The 16,109-nt window shown below is 42.5% G+C and overlaps 1 protein-coding gene across 12 annotated transcripts in view; it reads right to left on the minus strand.

Moving 5' to 3' along the window:
• Positions 1 to 3,994: 3,994 nt before the first annotated feature.
• Strc (stereocilin) overlaps positions 3,995 to 16,109 on the minus strand; it is a 28,803-nt gene continuing 16,688 nt past the window's right edge. For 6 of the 12 annotated variants that reach the window (XM_087197092.1, XM_087197095.1, XM_087197094.1 and 3 more), the window contains 2 exons: positions 15,851 to 15,932; positions 3,995 to 12,984 (listed from right to left, as the gene is read on the minus strand). In XM_087197092.1, coding sequence (XP_087053218.1) covers positions 12,963 to 12,984; positions 15,851 to 15,932 — 104 coding nt within the window. In that variant the 3' untranslated portion in view covers positions 3,995 to 12,962. Of the gene's footprint in view, positions 15,933 to 16,109 lie in introns of all 12 variants that reach the window. The other 6 variants (XM_087197097.1, XM_087197093.1, XR_015445761.1 and 3 more) reach the window with 5 other exon arrangements.

The following is a 16,109-nucleotide window of genomic DNA, read 5'->3' on the forward strand; positions in this document are numbered from 1 at the left end:
TTTCCAGATCCCCTTTTGTTGCCAGTTCAGGGAGTCCAGGTGGTTAAGTATCAGTGTTCCATCTCATTTCCCTTTGGGTTTGCTGTAGGTGATCTGGAAGTTTGGTTTTGAGACTTGTTTATGTGTCTTCTCATTTCATCAGGGGCTTGGGGGGAGGGTTCCTATTGGTGCCTGTGGGGCTCACCTCCTCTGGGCTGGGAGTGGTGGAATGGCAGCCCGGAAGTGCCTTCCTCTGGGCTGGAAGTGGTGGAACAGCAGTCTAGAAGCCCCTTCCTCTGGGTTGGGAGTGATGGAACGGTGGCCCAGAAGCCCCTACCTCTGGGCTGTTAGTGGTGGAACCAGTTTAGATAGAATTTTGAGCTGTGGGTTTAGCTCAGTACAGCACATGCTCAACATATGCAAGGCACTGCGCTCAACCCTCAAAACAGGAAGGGAGAGAGGAGGAAAGAACAAAACAAAAGGAAAACAAAATAAGAAATTTCATGAGCTTTCCATATATTTCTTAGTCTCAGGATATTCCACCTACCCTCCTGCACAATAATGATAAGTCCTGTTACATTCTGATTTATCTATTCTGTACACTTACAGTTGTCTCTCTTTATCCATGGTTTTGCTTTCTTCAGTTTCAGCTGCCCACTGTCAACCATCATCCAAAAACTATGATCCAAAATTAAATGGAAAATTCTAGAAATAAACAATACATAGTTTTAAATTGTTGCTGTTCTGAGTAACATAATGAGATTTCAGGATCCACTCTGTCTCACTTAGGATATGGCTCACTCCATTGCCCATTATGTCTACACTGCATCCACTACCCACCCACCCATCAGTAGTTGGCTTGGTTATCATATCTACCATGGAGGTACTGCAATGGTTGTGACAAGTAACCCTACTTTACTTAATCATGGCCTCCACACACAGGAGTAGTGCTGCTGGCAGTTTTATTACAGCATATTGCTATAGTACTTACTCTTCTTTTAATGTGGTGCTGGAGATCAACCCTAGGTACTTGCTAGGTGAGTACTGTACGTCTGAGCTATATCCCCAGTTTGCTATTATAATTATTCTATTTGATTATTAGTTGTTGTTAATCTTTGTCTAACTTATAAATTAAACTTTATCACAAGTATGTATATGTGTAGGAAAAAACATAGTATAGATAGGTTTTGGTACCTTTTTCAGTTTCAGTCATCCACTGTGGAGCTTGAAATATATCCCCTTGAGTGGCAGGGGACAGGTGGGGACTACTGTAACTGCTGTTTACTTCATTCCAACACTTAAGACAGTGTCCCTAATCCCACAAGCCAAATACATGTCAGCAATCATACTAGAAACAGGGAACTGTGAATGACTTACTTCAAAATCAATGCACTAGAGACAAAATAAAAACACTACAAGGTATACAGCAGTGGTTCCAAACCTATGGCATGTGTGTTATTGTTTTTCTTTTAAAACAAATGATGTTAATGTATGGGTTGTTTTTCCTAAACTAAAACCTCAGTATTCAGGTTTAATTGCAGTGTTAGCACTTTGCAATAAATAAGTTTTGGGCTACAGTTTGGACACTTGGTCTCTAAAAGGTTTGCCATCATTGGTATATAGCATTTACTGTAGTAGTCAGTGACATCAATTATTGCTGCATAAATAACTTTGACTTGTCTCTATTAAAAGGACTACTGTCAACTGGGAAACTTGTCCAAAATAGTGAGGCTGAAACAAGTGAGTACTTCTACTATTCCTTCATCCTTTCTGTAGTTTGTTTGAGATGATAATCAAATGAGCTCACTGATTCTTTGGACATCCTTCTGTTTTTAATATATTTAATATAATTTATTTGGTTTTAGAATCATTTACTCTCTAAGTAATTTTTTGGTTCACCTGCTATCTCAGTTGTCTCTAATTTTACATACTGTCTTAATTACTTTCTCATCACTGAAACACAATACCCAATACCCACAACTCCAAGAATTTTGGCTCACAGTTTGTAGAGGTTTCAGTCCATAGTTAGCTGGCTCCAAGACAGGGTGACATGGCAGAGGAGAAATAGCTGGCGGCATGACAGGCAGGAAGTAGAGTGATCCAGGGAGAAGGGCGGGATATTTACCCTTCCAAGGCATGCCCACGGTGACTTGCCTCCTCTAAACAGTCTTCACCTCCAAAATCACATTTAGTTATAAGCTTATCAGTAGACTAATCCACCCCATGATCCAATCACCTCCCCAAACCCTACCTAAGACCACAAGAGCCTTCGGTGGGACATCTAGATACTATATAATCCATAACACATACTTTGTGAGCTTTTAAAATTTATACTTAATCTTTCTAAATGTAAAATGTTAATGTTGAGTCATTCACTGATAGGCACAAGTTTCTTTAGTAGAAAAAGCTCAGGGCTGGGGAGGTAGCTTAGTAGTAATGCCTAATGTGTGCAAACTCCTGGGTTCCTTTCCCAGCAAGGTGGGGGGACTCAAATATTAGACAATATAACTGATCTTCCCATCTCCATCTGTGGATGTGTTACCTTACTGTATATTATACCCTACTTCTAAATGTGTAGACTATCCTGTATATACTATACAGTAGTACTCTTGAGAGCCCTCTAAAATGCTCCTAGATCTTAGCATTTGTAAAAATCCTACTCCAGAAGGTGTAATACAATTATCCTACAATTATCACAATTCAAATGATATTAAAAATGTAAAAAGATCAATTTATAAAAAATACCTCCTACTCATGTCCATTTTCATTCATGTCAGTTTTCACCTATTTCATCCATCAGGATGATCATATTAAAAATGATGAAAAGCATGATAAAATTTTTGAAGAGAGGATCTGTTCTTTCTTAAGGAAACATACAGAGTGGAGTTCTTTCTGATTTGCACAGCTGAAATAATAAGGGCAAGAAGAGGAAGGCTCTGGGTTCTACCCCCAGCATCACACACACACGCACACACACACACAAACACAAATAAAAAAGAAAAAGAAAGAAAAAATGAAGGGAAATTAAAAGAATACTGTAGAACATAAACTGTGAGATGTGAAGAAAATGGGTCTTTTGGAGGAGAAAAATAGGTCATTAGGCAGATGATGAAGACCCATGGATAAAAATGAATGATGTGAAAGGATATGAGGCAGGAAGGCAGGGGACAGCCAAGCTTCTGGAGGAGTAAATGTGAACAGATTCCAGGACGCATGCCCCAGATAATTTCCAAGGCTCCATGTGCGGACTTCTCATGGGTTCCCTCAAGGTATGGACAGAATATAAGGACACAGATGCCATGAGGAGCTTACTGTAATGGGTTTTCCTCACAGTATCCCACCCTGTGTCTTCCAGGGTGTACTTTTACAGTGGTACCTTGGTTCATGAACTTAATCCTTTTCACAATTCTGGTCGCAAACCAAACTGGATGAGAACCGAATCAAATTCAATGATTAGGTGCAACACTGGCCTTATGGGGAAATTTAATTCAGTTCTGGTCCAATTTGGTTTGCAACCAGAATCATGGACAGAATTAAGTTAGTGAACCAAAATACCACTGTATCTTGCTTTTTTTTTTTTTTTTTGCTTAAATTCTGTTATTGGTACATTTTAGGTATACAATATATTTACATTTATCATTGGGTGCTTGTACCTGTACATGATGTATCTTGGTTCTTATTTTTTCCCCATTACCTGTGCTCCCTTCACCCCTCCACCCTTCTCTATTTACATAGACTTCATTTCCATTTTTTTTTTCTTTTCTCATAATTTTTCCTTCCCATTCTTTCCTTTCCCCATCTCCTCCCACCACCCCTACCCCTTTGGATCTTTTCCTATTTCAAAGTATCAATTATTAGTTATTAATCCTTTTAATCCTTATTTACACTTTCAGTTTCTCACACTAAAGAAACTATTCGGTATTTACCCATGTGTGTCCTATTTATTTCACTTAAAGAATATGGCCTCAATATGCATCCATTTAGCTATGTATCTTGCTTTTTAATTTTTCCTCTCTTTTGTTCAGCCGAAGTTCACTCTGCAGAGCCAGTTTGTCACTTACCATCCACCTTGACTTTTTCAAATAAACTCTGGCACTGCTTTTTTTTTTTTTTTTTCTTGCTGTCTCGTTCTTTGTTCAAGATAAGAAGAACCTAGAAACCAAGAGGCAAGCACCCTCAAACCCAGTAACATTTATTTGGCAAGCCATTTCTAGAAGGAGCTACTCAATAACAGATACACTCAGTAACCCATTCAGCCCATAAAACAAGAGGTGGCCAATGACTGCACCAAACATGAAGCCTACCGAGCTCCCTGGAAATCTACTGTACACCTCAAGGCTTTATGGAAAAGCACACTAGCTGGTACTGCTCTTCTAACATAAGTTCTTCTGACAGAAAAGATCTAGAATTAAAAATTTTAAAAAAGATAGTGGCTGCCTGTAGCCCCAGCTACTCAGGAGGCTGAGGCAGGAGGCCTGCTTGAGCACAAGAGAAAAGGCCATCATTAGCAACACATGAGACTATAGAGGGAAAAAGGGAGGAGGATAGAGGTCAAATATAACAAAAAAGTCTTTGGGGATTCTGAAAAGCAAATAGAGCTAGGGACCATCCATGAAAAAGTCCCTTAGGGTGAGGACTTGCTCTGCAACTAACAATTTTGTTGGTGCAGAGTGAGGGTTAATGTATTGCTTATGACCAACACGACCATGCCCATGAGTTTCAAGTATCTTTGGCAGAAATTTGCCTAAGTTAGCCAAGATAGTAGTCTAAAAAGGAGAGACATGTGCTCTATTTCTTGGATTCAAAGAGTTTTACTTATAAACCAGGTACGGTGGCCCACGCCAGTAATCCCAGCACTCTGGGAGGCTGAGGTAGGAAGATTACAAATTTGAAACCAGCCTGGGCAATTTAATGAGACCCTGTCTCAAAATTTTCAAAAAGGGCTGGGGTGTAGCTCACTAAGGCCCTGGGTTTAACACTCAGTACTGAAAAAAAAAGTTTCACTTATAAAATCCTATTTTACTAAGTTTGGTGTAACTTCCAAACCAGCAATCAAACCAATCTTCCCTGAATTTCTGCCCTTAAATTTCTCTCTCTGCTTCTTCCTCTTCTTTGGAGGACATGAACAGGAGTCTTAAATGTAGTGTGGCAAAGAAATAGGCTGCTGACCAAATACCTCCTGGGTAGAATGCCGTGGCACAGGTCAGTGCAAGCCTTGCAAACGCTGGATGAGAAAGTATCAGTGTGACAAGAACGAATGGCATCAACTCTGGGCAGGTGCATGTGCCCTGCACGGTGACCTCTATCCACCTCTATTAAGAGAATACATAGAATAATTGAGGGTCAAGGGTCACTTCATTCCTAGAATTGTACCAGTAGAGGGTTTTTTGTTGTTGTTTTTTGTTTGTTTTGTTTTGGTTGCCCCTCCTCATCCTCTCTGCTTTTAGGAGATCTTGAAGAAGCCTCATATCCAGGAGCGATGTGCAGTTAGAGAAAACACACCAAAACTCAAAGTTTGTTGAAACAAAAGAAGCTACTGTAAGAGTCATGGGGCCGGGGAATTTAGCTCAGTGGTGCCGCGCTTGCCCAAGTGCAAGGACTTGAGTTTGCTCCTTGGTACCAGAGAGGGTAAAAAGAGTCATATAGAAGGCTAGTTCTGGTAGTGCATTCACACCTGTGATCCCAGCACTCTGGGAGGCTGAGGAGGATCCCAAGTGTAAACCCAGCCTGGTCAAATTAGGGATTTAGCAAAACCCTATCTCAATACAAAAGAATTTAAAAAGGACTGGGGATTGAGCACAGTGGGAAGGCCCTGGGTTCAATCTCCAGCATCACAAAAAAAAAAAAAAAAAAAAAAGTAAGAGAGAGTATTCAGTCACCATGTTCCGGCACCTTCACGTTTCGACAGCATTTCTAATTAAAAAGTCATTTTTAAAACATCAATAAAAAAGCAGCTGCCACTAGTTCAGGCGCCCTAAGGCTGTACAAAGAAGACCAGGCTCCATCTGGACCTGCAGCAATCCGGCAATAAGGGGGTTGGTGGCTACCCCCCTCCCCCAAAGAAAAATAAACTCTAGGGGAACTGTATAAAATGCAACACCCTGACGTTTTGAAGACGTGTCATGTTCAAGCATGTCCTCTCCGACGAGGCCGGCTTCGAGGCCTGCTTCGTCTCTCCTCTATTCCCATTCTGGGCCTCACCTCAGCGTAGCGCGCTATGCCCCCTCACTCAGCCCAACTTCACAGGTCTGCGCCTGGTCCTGGCGACCCTCATGCAGGACGAGCGCAAGGCCAGCTGCCCTCTCGCTGCACAGGCCACTCAGCGGTATTGGTTATGGGGGGCAGGACCTCTGACCGAGGGTGCGCCTGGCCTGGCTATCGCCGCCTGGCTTCACCTCGCAGAACCCCCCTCGCCAAACCAGCAGTCGGGTGCTGGCGGCTCCCGGGCGTGGCGCTGCATCACCCCGCGGCCCGCCTCGCCGCCACCTTCGACATGCTGGGAAGCGCGGCGGCGGCAACTTTGCAAGTCGTGTCTCCCGCACCGCGTCCCCAGGCCTTGCGCTGGTCGCGTTCTCGGCGCCACGTGGAGGGCTCTCGGGCGCGGCTGGGCTTGCGCAGTGCGGGCTGCCTGTGCCCCATCCGGGGGCTGGAGGTTCGGTGCCGAGGGCGGGCTAGGAAACCTGTGCAGGTCCCCGGGGAGCCTGGGAGGGAAACCGAAGACTCTCCTTCGGGGCCACAGCCTCACCTCGAGCTCTTGGAGCTTGTTTGGCGAGGGTTTAGCCACCTGCCCCCGCTCCACGGTGTCCGTAGGTAAGTGCGTGCAAATACTCTCAAAGCAGCCCAAATCCCTATGGGGGAGCGAACGTTTCCCCAAGTGCACAGGTCCTGGGTCCCCACGGTTTTTCCTTTCTTCACACCCCACCCCGGCCATTGATTTCTAGCCAACGTCATCCAGACACTGCACAATGGTCCTGATTTTCTTGAGGGAGGCAATTATTTTCTCCATTATATGGTGCACAGTTTCTATATTAAACTGAATGTTTATTTCTCAGCACCGGCAGAGGCTTCTGTCAAAAAGAAAGAGTAAGTGAACACAGATAATTCCATCAAAATGGGACCAAATTGTCAATTTTAATTAAAATTTCTGAAAAACTTGACCCCCACTGAGAAATTAACTGCTATTGAGGTACAGTACAGCCACCTCAAGGGTGATTTAACCCAACAAGAGTGTAAATTCCTAAGGATGGAACTAATTCAACTCTGCCTTAGAATTAAGGGAGAAATAGGATTTCTAGCCCTATCAACCTGAATAGTGGCAGTGCAGGTAGTATTGACTTCCAAATCATTACTTCAGCCAACAATAATTATTTTAATGCTTGAGATAATTAAGTAGGTCCATGAAAATTACAGTACTTAATTTTTGCTCTCCTGGCACAATGACCCTTAACTTAAAAATATCCAAAAGTATTAGTAAAACAAACTTAGTGTAAAGCTTTTACTTTCTTCTGACTCAAGTCTTCATCCTTCAGGCTCAGTTGACTTGTTGAGGGTCACACTCAAAAGTCCTGTCAAGATCAGCTGAATCACAAGGGTGTGCTAGAGGCAACACATTGTTTTCCATTTGTAACAAGATTGTGTGGCCAGAACATTCCTGTGGCTAACTGGCAGTCCTGATTACCCATTATAGATAGTCTTTATACAACTCTAGAACTCATGTTATCTCTTTGAAACAGCTCTTCCCAATTTATATAATCATGCTGTTAACATTGAGGGTGTGTCACAGGGTGGTGCATGTTTGACTATAATGGTCATACTACACAGTTTAGGGATTGCTGGAGAATTTCAAGCCATTAGACTATTAGTTTAAATTTTTTAAAAGTTCAATTAAAGGCATTCTTTTCTACTTTAAATCGTTGCACATGCTTCCCTTAAAATTACATATCATGTCATGCACTAAAGTATCACAAGAATTGGGTGACTTCCTGCTGTGGTATCTGTTTTTAATTGGTTTAGAAGATAAGATCACCTGAGATGATACCAGCAAGGAAGTTTTCTGAATTAGCAAGTTGGAGTCAAGGAAGTCTTCCTTTGATAATGTCCTTATTTATTAACAGTCATCTATTTTTATTTATTAACATGTTTGCTGGAAATGTTTTCTGACTACTGTCTTCCTTTGCACAGGTCAGGAGTACCATCTCCTGTGAGGAACATTTAAAGAATCCTTATTAAGAGTGATATAAGCCTTTTTTTTTCCTTCATAGAAGGGATTGAACCCAAGGCCTTTGCACTGAGCTACATCCCCAACCCTTTTTAAATTTTTGAAATGTTTGAGTCAGTCTAGCTAAGTTGCCTGGGAAGATCTGGAATATATGATCCTCCTGCCTCAGCCTCCCATAGTGCTGGGATTATGGGCATAAGCCACTACAAGACAAAAATGGGCCTATTTTGAACCAGTTCTTTTTCACATTTTAGGTGTTTTTCCACTTTCATTTTACAAGTGAAAGATTTCTTTTTTATTGTTGGTATATGTTTGCAATACATAATAATTACATTCATTTTGGTGAATTGTTACATATACACATGGCATCTTGATCATTTTTACTTCCCCTCCCCTTTGCTAAGATTCCCTCTCTGTCTTCACAGAGTCTACTTCCCTGGTACAGTTGACTTTTTGTAGACTACTGTTTCTATTATGACATAAATCATCTATATATTTGTGAGGAGTATCTGAATTTCTCTGGGAGAAACAAATAGTACTACTTAAATGTGATAATTCCTGAAAATTTATTCACTGGTGTTAATTTTAAGTCCTCGACATCTACTTTTGTTGTAGATTTCTGTGCTACCCTCTAAATAATTTTTCCTTTTTGCAGCACTGAACCCAGGATCTTGCCCAATATGCTAGGCAAACAGTGTACAATTGAGCCACATCACTGGCTCATTGTGCTATCTTGTAGATAATAATGATATTTGAGACACAGAGTTTTTAAATATAGAAAAAAGACTACATGGAGGATTATTTAATATTTGTTTTCATATGTGCTCTTATTCCTTTACTTAGGTTCTCCTACCCAGCCCTACATGCACCCCTAATCCTCAACATCAAATTTTAATTTACAAGTTACTTTTTCCATCCCTGGACAACTAACTCATTGATCCTTCTACCAGACTGATGTTTTTCATTCAGCAGCCAAAATAATAGCAGGTGGCACATAATAGGCCTGAAGTACTGATTGTTGGGTGAATGTGCATTGGAATTTGTTATCAACTGCTAGGTGCCATCCCTGAGTATAGATGGTTTCTTTCTTTTTACTTTGAGACTGGGTCTTGCTAAATGGCCCACACTAGCCTTGAACCTGTGATCCTCCTACCTGCCCAAGTAGCTGGAATTACAGGCATATTTCATACCAAGCTTTGTGCTTTAAAAATGTCTAGGAGTGGATGAAAGTGGTAATGGTTAATCTTGATGGATTCGTGTAACTAGCCCGGGTTTTCCCTAACCTCCACATGACTTCTATTCCTACTGGAATTGAAGAGTGCAGTCTCCTCTGATCCTCACCTTTGTGCCTATGGTAATATCATAAGGAAATGCTTATGTCAGCAGCTTTCAGTCCTAGCTTTGCAACTTACACAAACTTTCTGGATTCATGGGGATTCTTATTGTCAGCTATATATACTTTTTTGTTTCAATGTTCCATGAATATTTTTGATATGTAAGTAGGATTGGCACCCATTGGTTTGACCTAATAACTATTTTATGTTCTCTCTCTTTCTCCCTCCCTCTTTCCCTCCCCCACCCCTTTGTGGTACTGAGGATTGAACCCAAATTGAACCTTGACAGTGAGCTACCTCCCCAGCCCACTTCTTAATTTTATATATTTGAAACAGGGTCTAAGTTGCCCAGCCCGGGATTGAACTTTCATTCCTTCTACTCTGAGAGTACTGTAATTACAAGCTAGCGCTATCACACCTGGCTGTGATTTTTTTTTTCTCTTCCTATGTTTCAAGATACGTGAAGTATAACGATAAACTGTGTTTAGTCCTTTTATATTTTTAATAAGTATTTATGTGACCCTTCACCATGTAGTATTATAGTCATTTTTTCCACCACTGTCCCTTTATTTAAACTCTCTGATAATGATTTTTGAAGAGGACTCCTGAAGACCTTTTCAGTCCTTTGTCTTAACCACTTGACAGTTTACCCCCAGCTCCACTCAGGCAGTGCAGCACTTTGTTTATATCCTCAGTGTCGCTCAGGCGGGTGTCATTTCAACCAGTCAATTCTTGTATTGAATAAAATATTATCTTATAAAAATTAATGAAAAGATATGCAATTTTTGGTCATTCTGTATTTAAATAATTGGATTAGTATGTGGTTAAACAAGTGAAATATTTTCAAGTTACCTACCCATCATTTAATAAATTAAGTTGAGACTCTTGGCTATGAAATATGTCAATCAGCTCAAGTTTCCTCTCTGTTCTTCCTGCTTCCTTTGGATTTTTGCTGTGTGGAGAACTCCTCAACCTTCTCATAGGGCTCCCTCTGCAAACCACTGGCTTCTAAAGAGATGATTACAGCTGGTGCTGGCTGTGCACTCCTGAGGAAGAATTATTACACCCACTGCATGGACCGTGCACCTGTGGGGCCAGTAGGACTTCTGGGCAGAGGAGCAGGTGGCTCTCGCGGGGAAATAGTCTAGTCCCCCTCCACCCTCAGCCTCTCCTGCATTTTTTTTTTCTTAATGATATCCGTTCTTTCTGGAGTAAGCTGGAATCTCAGTGTTGTTTTAATTTGCATTTTTCTAATGGCCAGAGATGTTGAACATTTTTCATTTGTCTTTAGCTGCTGGGTTTCTGCTTTGCCCAGAAAGCTGTGCAAGTAAATGATGCTGCTGAATCTGCTGCCAGTGAATGATAAAGGCTATATCTCCAGAGGTGTCAGTGCCTAAGGCTTGTGAGGGAGATGTCAAGGGCTGGTGTGATGGGAATGAAGGTTGGGATAGAGAAAAACACTTGTGCAACAGATAAGGTGTATAATTGTGAAGGCCCTGGAGCTCAGGGTCTGTACAATTTGGAGACTTTAGGGGGCTAGGAATGGGCCCAAACCCCTAAAGCAAGAACATTTATGGGGACCTGCAACCTGCCGTCAGAGCTCCCTCCAACAAGAAATTCTAGTTGCACCCACTGCTCAAATCCTTAATCTGAAGACCAGGAACTATCCTTTGCACTCTCCATCTCCTTTTCCTGCTATTCTCACCCATTTCCTGAATTCTCCTTTTTCTTTCCTCTCCCCTATCCATAATGTGTTCATAAGAGGAAAGTATTTTGCAGATCTCAGAGAATTAAGCTAGCCTGTCACATGAGGCTAGAACTATTGGGAAAGATTAGACCCTGAAAGTCCCTGAAGAAATGATCAAGGCTAAGCTTACCTCTAATTCCCTCTGCTCCCATGGAGCAAAGCCAGATATGGCTACTTGACAGCTCCCAGCTGATAGCAGTAAATCTAGGACCCTGTGCCCTGCCTCTATGGTTACCACCCCCCAACACTAAGTATCCAGACCTTTGAAAGAACAACTTTGTAGCCAGTATTCTTTGTACCCAGGATTCTATGCATGACTGTGGAACAAGACCACACCCACTGGTCGGACACTGGATCAACGCATCTACACCAGTGTGGACAACCCTGGTCACTCTTTCATCAAGACTTTGGGCATGGTGGCTGGAAATGAGACCTGTGAGGTAGGGGGCCCCCATAGTCTCCCTACTGACTCAAGTCATCTTCCCAGTACTGTAATTCCAGTTTATTCCCCCTAAAATTTTTTCACTTTCTCTCAAGACTATTGGACCATCCATAATGAAGTTTTCTGAACCAATAAAATTGATCCATAACTCAAGGTTAGGGAGGGATTTCCTTTCTGTAACCACCTCTCTTGACTCACCTTCAGATGTTTGCTGACCTGTTTGACCCTGTGATCCAAGAGTAACATGATGGATATGACCCCCCAGATGTTGAAGCACACCATTGACCTGGATGCCATAAGGCAGGCCAAGTATTCTACTTCTGATTTGTGTTGCTGTATGCAACATTCTGTTGTTCCAGTCCCTATACTTTGATTGTTTCTTGACTCATAGTCATTATATTATTGATGTTGATGGAGGGAAAGAATCATATTTTAAGGAATGGCAGAGATGGAGAAGACAAGGTAGATGAAAATGACCATGCCCTCAGGTAGGAAGTTTGGGGAAAAGTCCTCAGTGTCCTCTTCAGTTAGAGTGCTTGTCCAGTGGGCCCCTCCTTCTATTGCTTGTACGAGGAAATCACCGGGAGCCCTCTGATCCCTAAGATCTCTCTTTCCCCAAGAACCCACATTTCCACCCTGAGGGTTTCTGTGACTTATATTCATTTTCCTTTTTCCTCAGATGCATTCTGGCTCCTCCATGAAAGGCATTTATTGTCCTCAAGAGTCAGAACTGGCTGAAGTACCTGGTGACTCAGTCTGCTTGCAGCCTGCATTTAGGCAGAATGATGAGAGGTGGAAGGTGTTGTGTGGACGCACTGAGTAGCCTAAAGGGTGATCTGGCTGGACATCACTGCAGGCTAAGTGAGATGACAGAGGCTGAGCAGCAGCAGTTTGTTGATGAGAGGGGCCTTGAGAGCGAGCCAGGTGGGGAGAGCAGATGGTAAAAAGGGCCACAGGAAAAGCTGGGCCAGAAAAGATAGATGGGCTCTGAGTGGCCCAGTGGCCACCAAAAGGATTCTTAGCCCGAGTCGCTTTGCTCTCCCCAGGACCACTTTCTGTTTGATAAGCCCACATCTCCATGCTGACGACAGGAGGAGTGGATCAAGACTGGCCAATGTTACTTACATATGAGACTGCTCCTTACCTATTTTATTCTCCATGCCGACAAAAATTCTTTTTTCCTCTATCTCTCCCAATTCTTGTCTTGCCTCTTGATCACTTTACCTCCTGGCCCCAGGTAGATCAATGAGAAGAGCTTCTTGATCTGGGTGAATGAGGAGGATCATAAAAGGTCATCTCCATGGAGAAGGGTGGCAACATGAAGAGAGTGTTGGAAAGATTCTGCCAGGGCCTCAAAGATGTTAGAGAAAGGTGGTTAGGGGAGCTAGGAGGGAGGAAATAAGGAAAACCAAAGAGCAGCTTAGATGGATTGACTCTATCATTTTGATAATCAACCAAACTGGAACATTTCTGATAGTAAAAAGAGTCACTGTTAATTAATCCAAGAAATGGGGATAAACTAGGACTGTCCTGGGAAAACTAGGGCATATGATCACCCTAAAAGAGAGAGAAAGAATGGCAGAAACCTAAGGATGTAAATAAAACAGTAGTCAGATAATGCAAAGAAAAAATAACAGAGGCAGCAAGCCAGTGTCAGAGGTATGTGGTATGATACAGCGGGATGCAGATAAGGAAAATGTTTGAGCCTGTATTGGTGTCTTACGTGTTGTTGTTTCTGAAGTAATCCTCTAGTTCTTTTTGGGGGGTGAGGGGATTGAGACCAGATCTTGCTATGTAGCTCAGGCTGGCCTTGAACTCACTATGTAGCTCAGGCTGGCCTCGAACTCACAGTGATCCTCTTGCCTCAGCCTCCACCCCAAATGCTGGGATTACAGGCATGCACCACCATGCCCAGCATCCCCCAGTTCTGAGCCTAGGTAAGCCTTGACTCTGGATTCTGTCATTTCTGCTGAAGTATCAAGTCAAGGCTTTAAGCTGAGTGTGAGAGACTGGGGGAGGTGGAAGATAGAATAGCTCAACTTCCAGAATGTATGGCTCTCCAAGAGTGATTCAGTCAAATCCACAGTTCCAAGCAGATTGGGTCTCCATATAAACCCAATTCTTACTGTGTATTCTCATATATACAGTTCTGTTTTGGACTTGCAAAGGAAGAGAGGCTTTAGGCTCTAGCCAAGAACATACAATTTTTGGCAACTAATAACATTTTTACCATGAGTGAGTAGGGAAGTACTTTTTAAATTATGTCTTAGTTTCCTCATCTATAAAATTGAGATAAGATCTCCCATGTTTTAGGTTGTCATGGGGGAATAAATGAAATAATGCAGGTAAAGTAATTGGTCCACAGAAAATATCAATAAGTGTTTGCAGTGTCATTATTTTTGATGGAAGGGTTTCCCTATGTTCAGCATGTAAGAATCTCCCGTCTTTCTTTCTGAAGGGTAGACAGGGTCCCCTCTATTCATGTTGAGTAGTGGTCTTTGTGTCCGCTGTTCTGGCACATCCCCTGTCTCTTCAGCTCTAATAGTCATCTGCATGGTTAGGATGATTAAGTGAAACAAGAACGCCCCTCCGGTGCCTCCTCATGCTCTCTCACAGATACCTATGATACTGGCTTTTCTGCTCTCTTCACATTTCTCTGCTTTCTCCCATATGTTCCTTCCACCGCTGACAGGAGGTTCTCTTGCCTCTTCCTGTTGCGCAGCTTACACCCTCACTTTCTGTCTCAAGGACCCTCTGCTCATTAGCAAAGCAGAGATAATGCATGCAGAACACATTGAATAATTAATTCTTTCTCAGTTCAGTTTACTACCTCTGTTCATTTCCCTAGATCATTCTTAATGCATCCATCCCTCAAGTTTCTTTGTATGCATGATGACAATAATAAACTATTTTCACCAAAAAAAACCCAGTATTATTCATTCACATCCAGGCTTCTCATTCTATACATATTAGATTTCCTGTGGATCTAGCTAAAGAAGGGTCCACATATCCCAAGTTTTCACTGAGAGAATCTTTGTGGACTCTGGTGCAGCAGCTGATCCAGGAGCATAGCTGGGAGCTCATGTGAAATGAGCATTTAGCATATGTCTTCACTTGTTCATCTAAACTGCACACTGGACTTTGGGTAGGAGTATACACCAGACTGCCCCTCCTCAACAAAGTAAAAGATCTCTGGGCTTAGAGAGGGGTATAAATAACAAAGGGAAGTGTGGATGGGGAGGGAGAAGGAGTGGGCCCTTTGAAGACAGCCAGACACGTTGTGACTTAATTCAAAGGAAAGAGCGCTGAGCAGGTAGGAAGTCTCTCCCTCCAATCCCTTTCTCTCTCGAGGATAGCCACTTCCCAAAGATACTGAAGAGCTTAATACTCCTGCCACAGGCAGCATCTTTGACTCTCTAATTTGGGTCAACTGGGCAAGTCAGAGGTGAGAATGCTAAGGGATCAGAGTGAGGAGGGTAGGTCTAGGGGGGCTGAGGTGTGACAGTGAGAGAGCCCCAGGAATGTAATAGAATTTGAAATGAAATTCAAGTTAGTGAGGAAGCGACTGGAAATGAATTTCCAGAGCCAGAAAATCAGTCAGTGCTAAAGAAACTCAGACTTTGGGAAGCAGAGATCAAGGATTAGAGATTAACCATTTTATTGACTGTGAATGGTATCAGGAAAGAGGCCAGGATATCCATATCCCTTCAACTCTTATCCACAACAAACATTAACTCTGTATCTCAGGCAGATGACTCAAAATCCCCAGACATCCTAAGCATCTCATGGTGGCCAATTCTACTTGCCCTGGACCTGCCCCTATTCCTGCCTCCATTCTGGTAGAGACTCCTTCCTATGCTCCAGCTGTCTCTGTTCTTTCTATTGGTGGAATGAAGAAGGAGCAGCCTCCAGGAAATGAAAAGAAGCAGTGGGGTTATTTATGATGGAAGGAGACTTTAAGTGAGCATGCCAGAAAAGCTGGCTCTCAGGTGGGTGGAGAGCCTTAGCATTTACCCATATTCCTCATCAGCTTCTGAGATAATTAGAATGCATTTCCATTTGTGCTTTATTCATTATGATGTAAGGTTTCTCTCTACAGAAATCTCCCTCAACTGTAAAGACAGGCTTACAGCAGGTGGCCAAGGAAGCTGATCAGTGCCAGGGCCCAGGAGGGTTGTGACCAGTACTGAGAACCCCAAGCTGAGCTTCGACCTATAACGACATAATGAATAGAAGGAACATCACAATTTTGCTCCCTAGAAGCCACTGAAAATTCAAAACTAATTCTCTGCCTGTAGACCCCCTCACTCCAGGGATCTCTGTGTGGCGGGAAGGAGGCAGTTCTAAAGGCCAAATTAGCACCAAATTAGGGCTTAGATTTTGAGTCAG

The sequence above is a fragment of the Heterocephalus glaber genome, unplaced genomic scaffold, assembly GCF_053883595.1.
Source record: "Heterocephalus glaber isolate CG9 unplaced genomic scaffold, H.glaber_assembly_v1.0 deba00001662, whole genome shotgun sequence".
NCBI lineage: Eukaryota > Metazoa > Chordata > Mammalia > Rodentia > Bathyergidae > Heterocephalus > Heterocephalus glaber.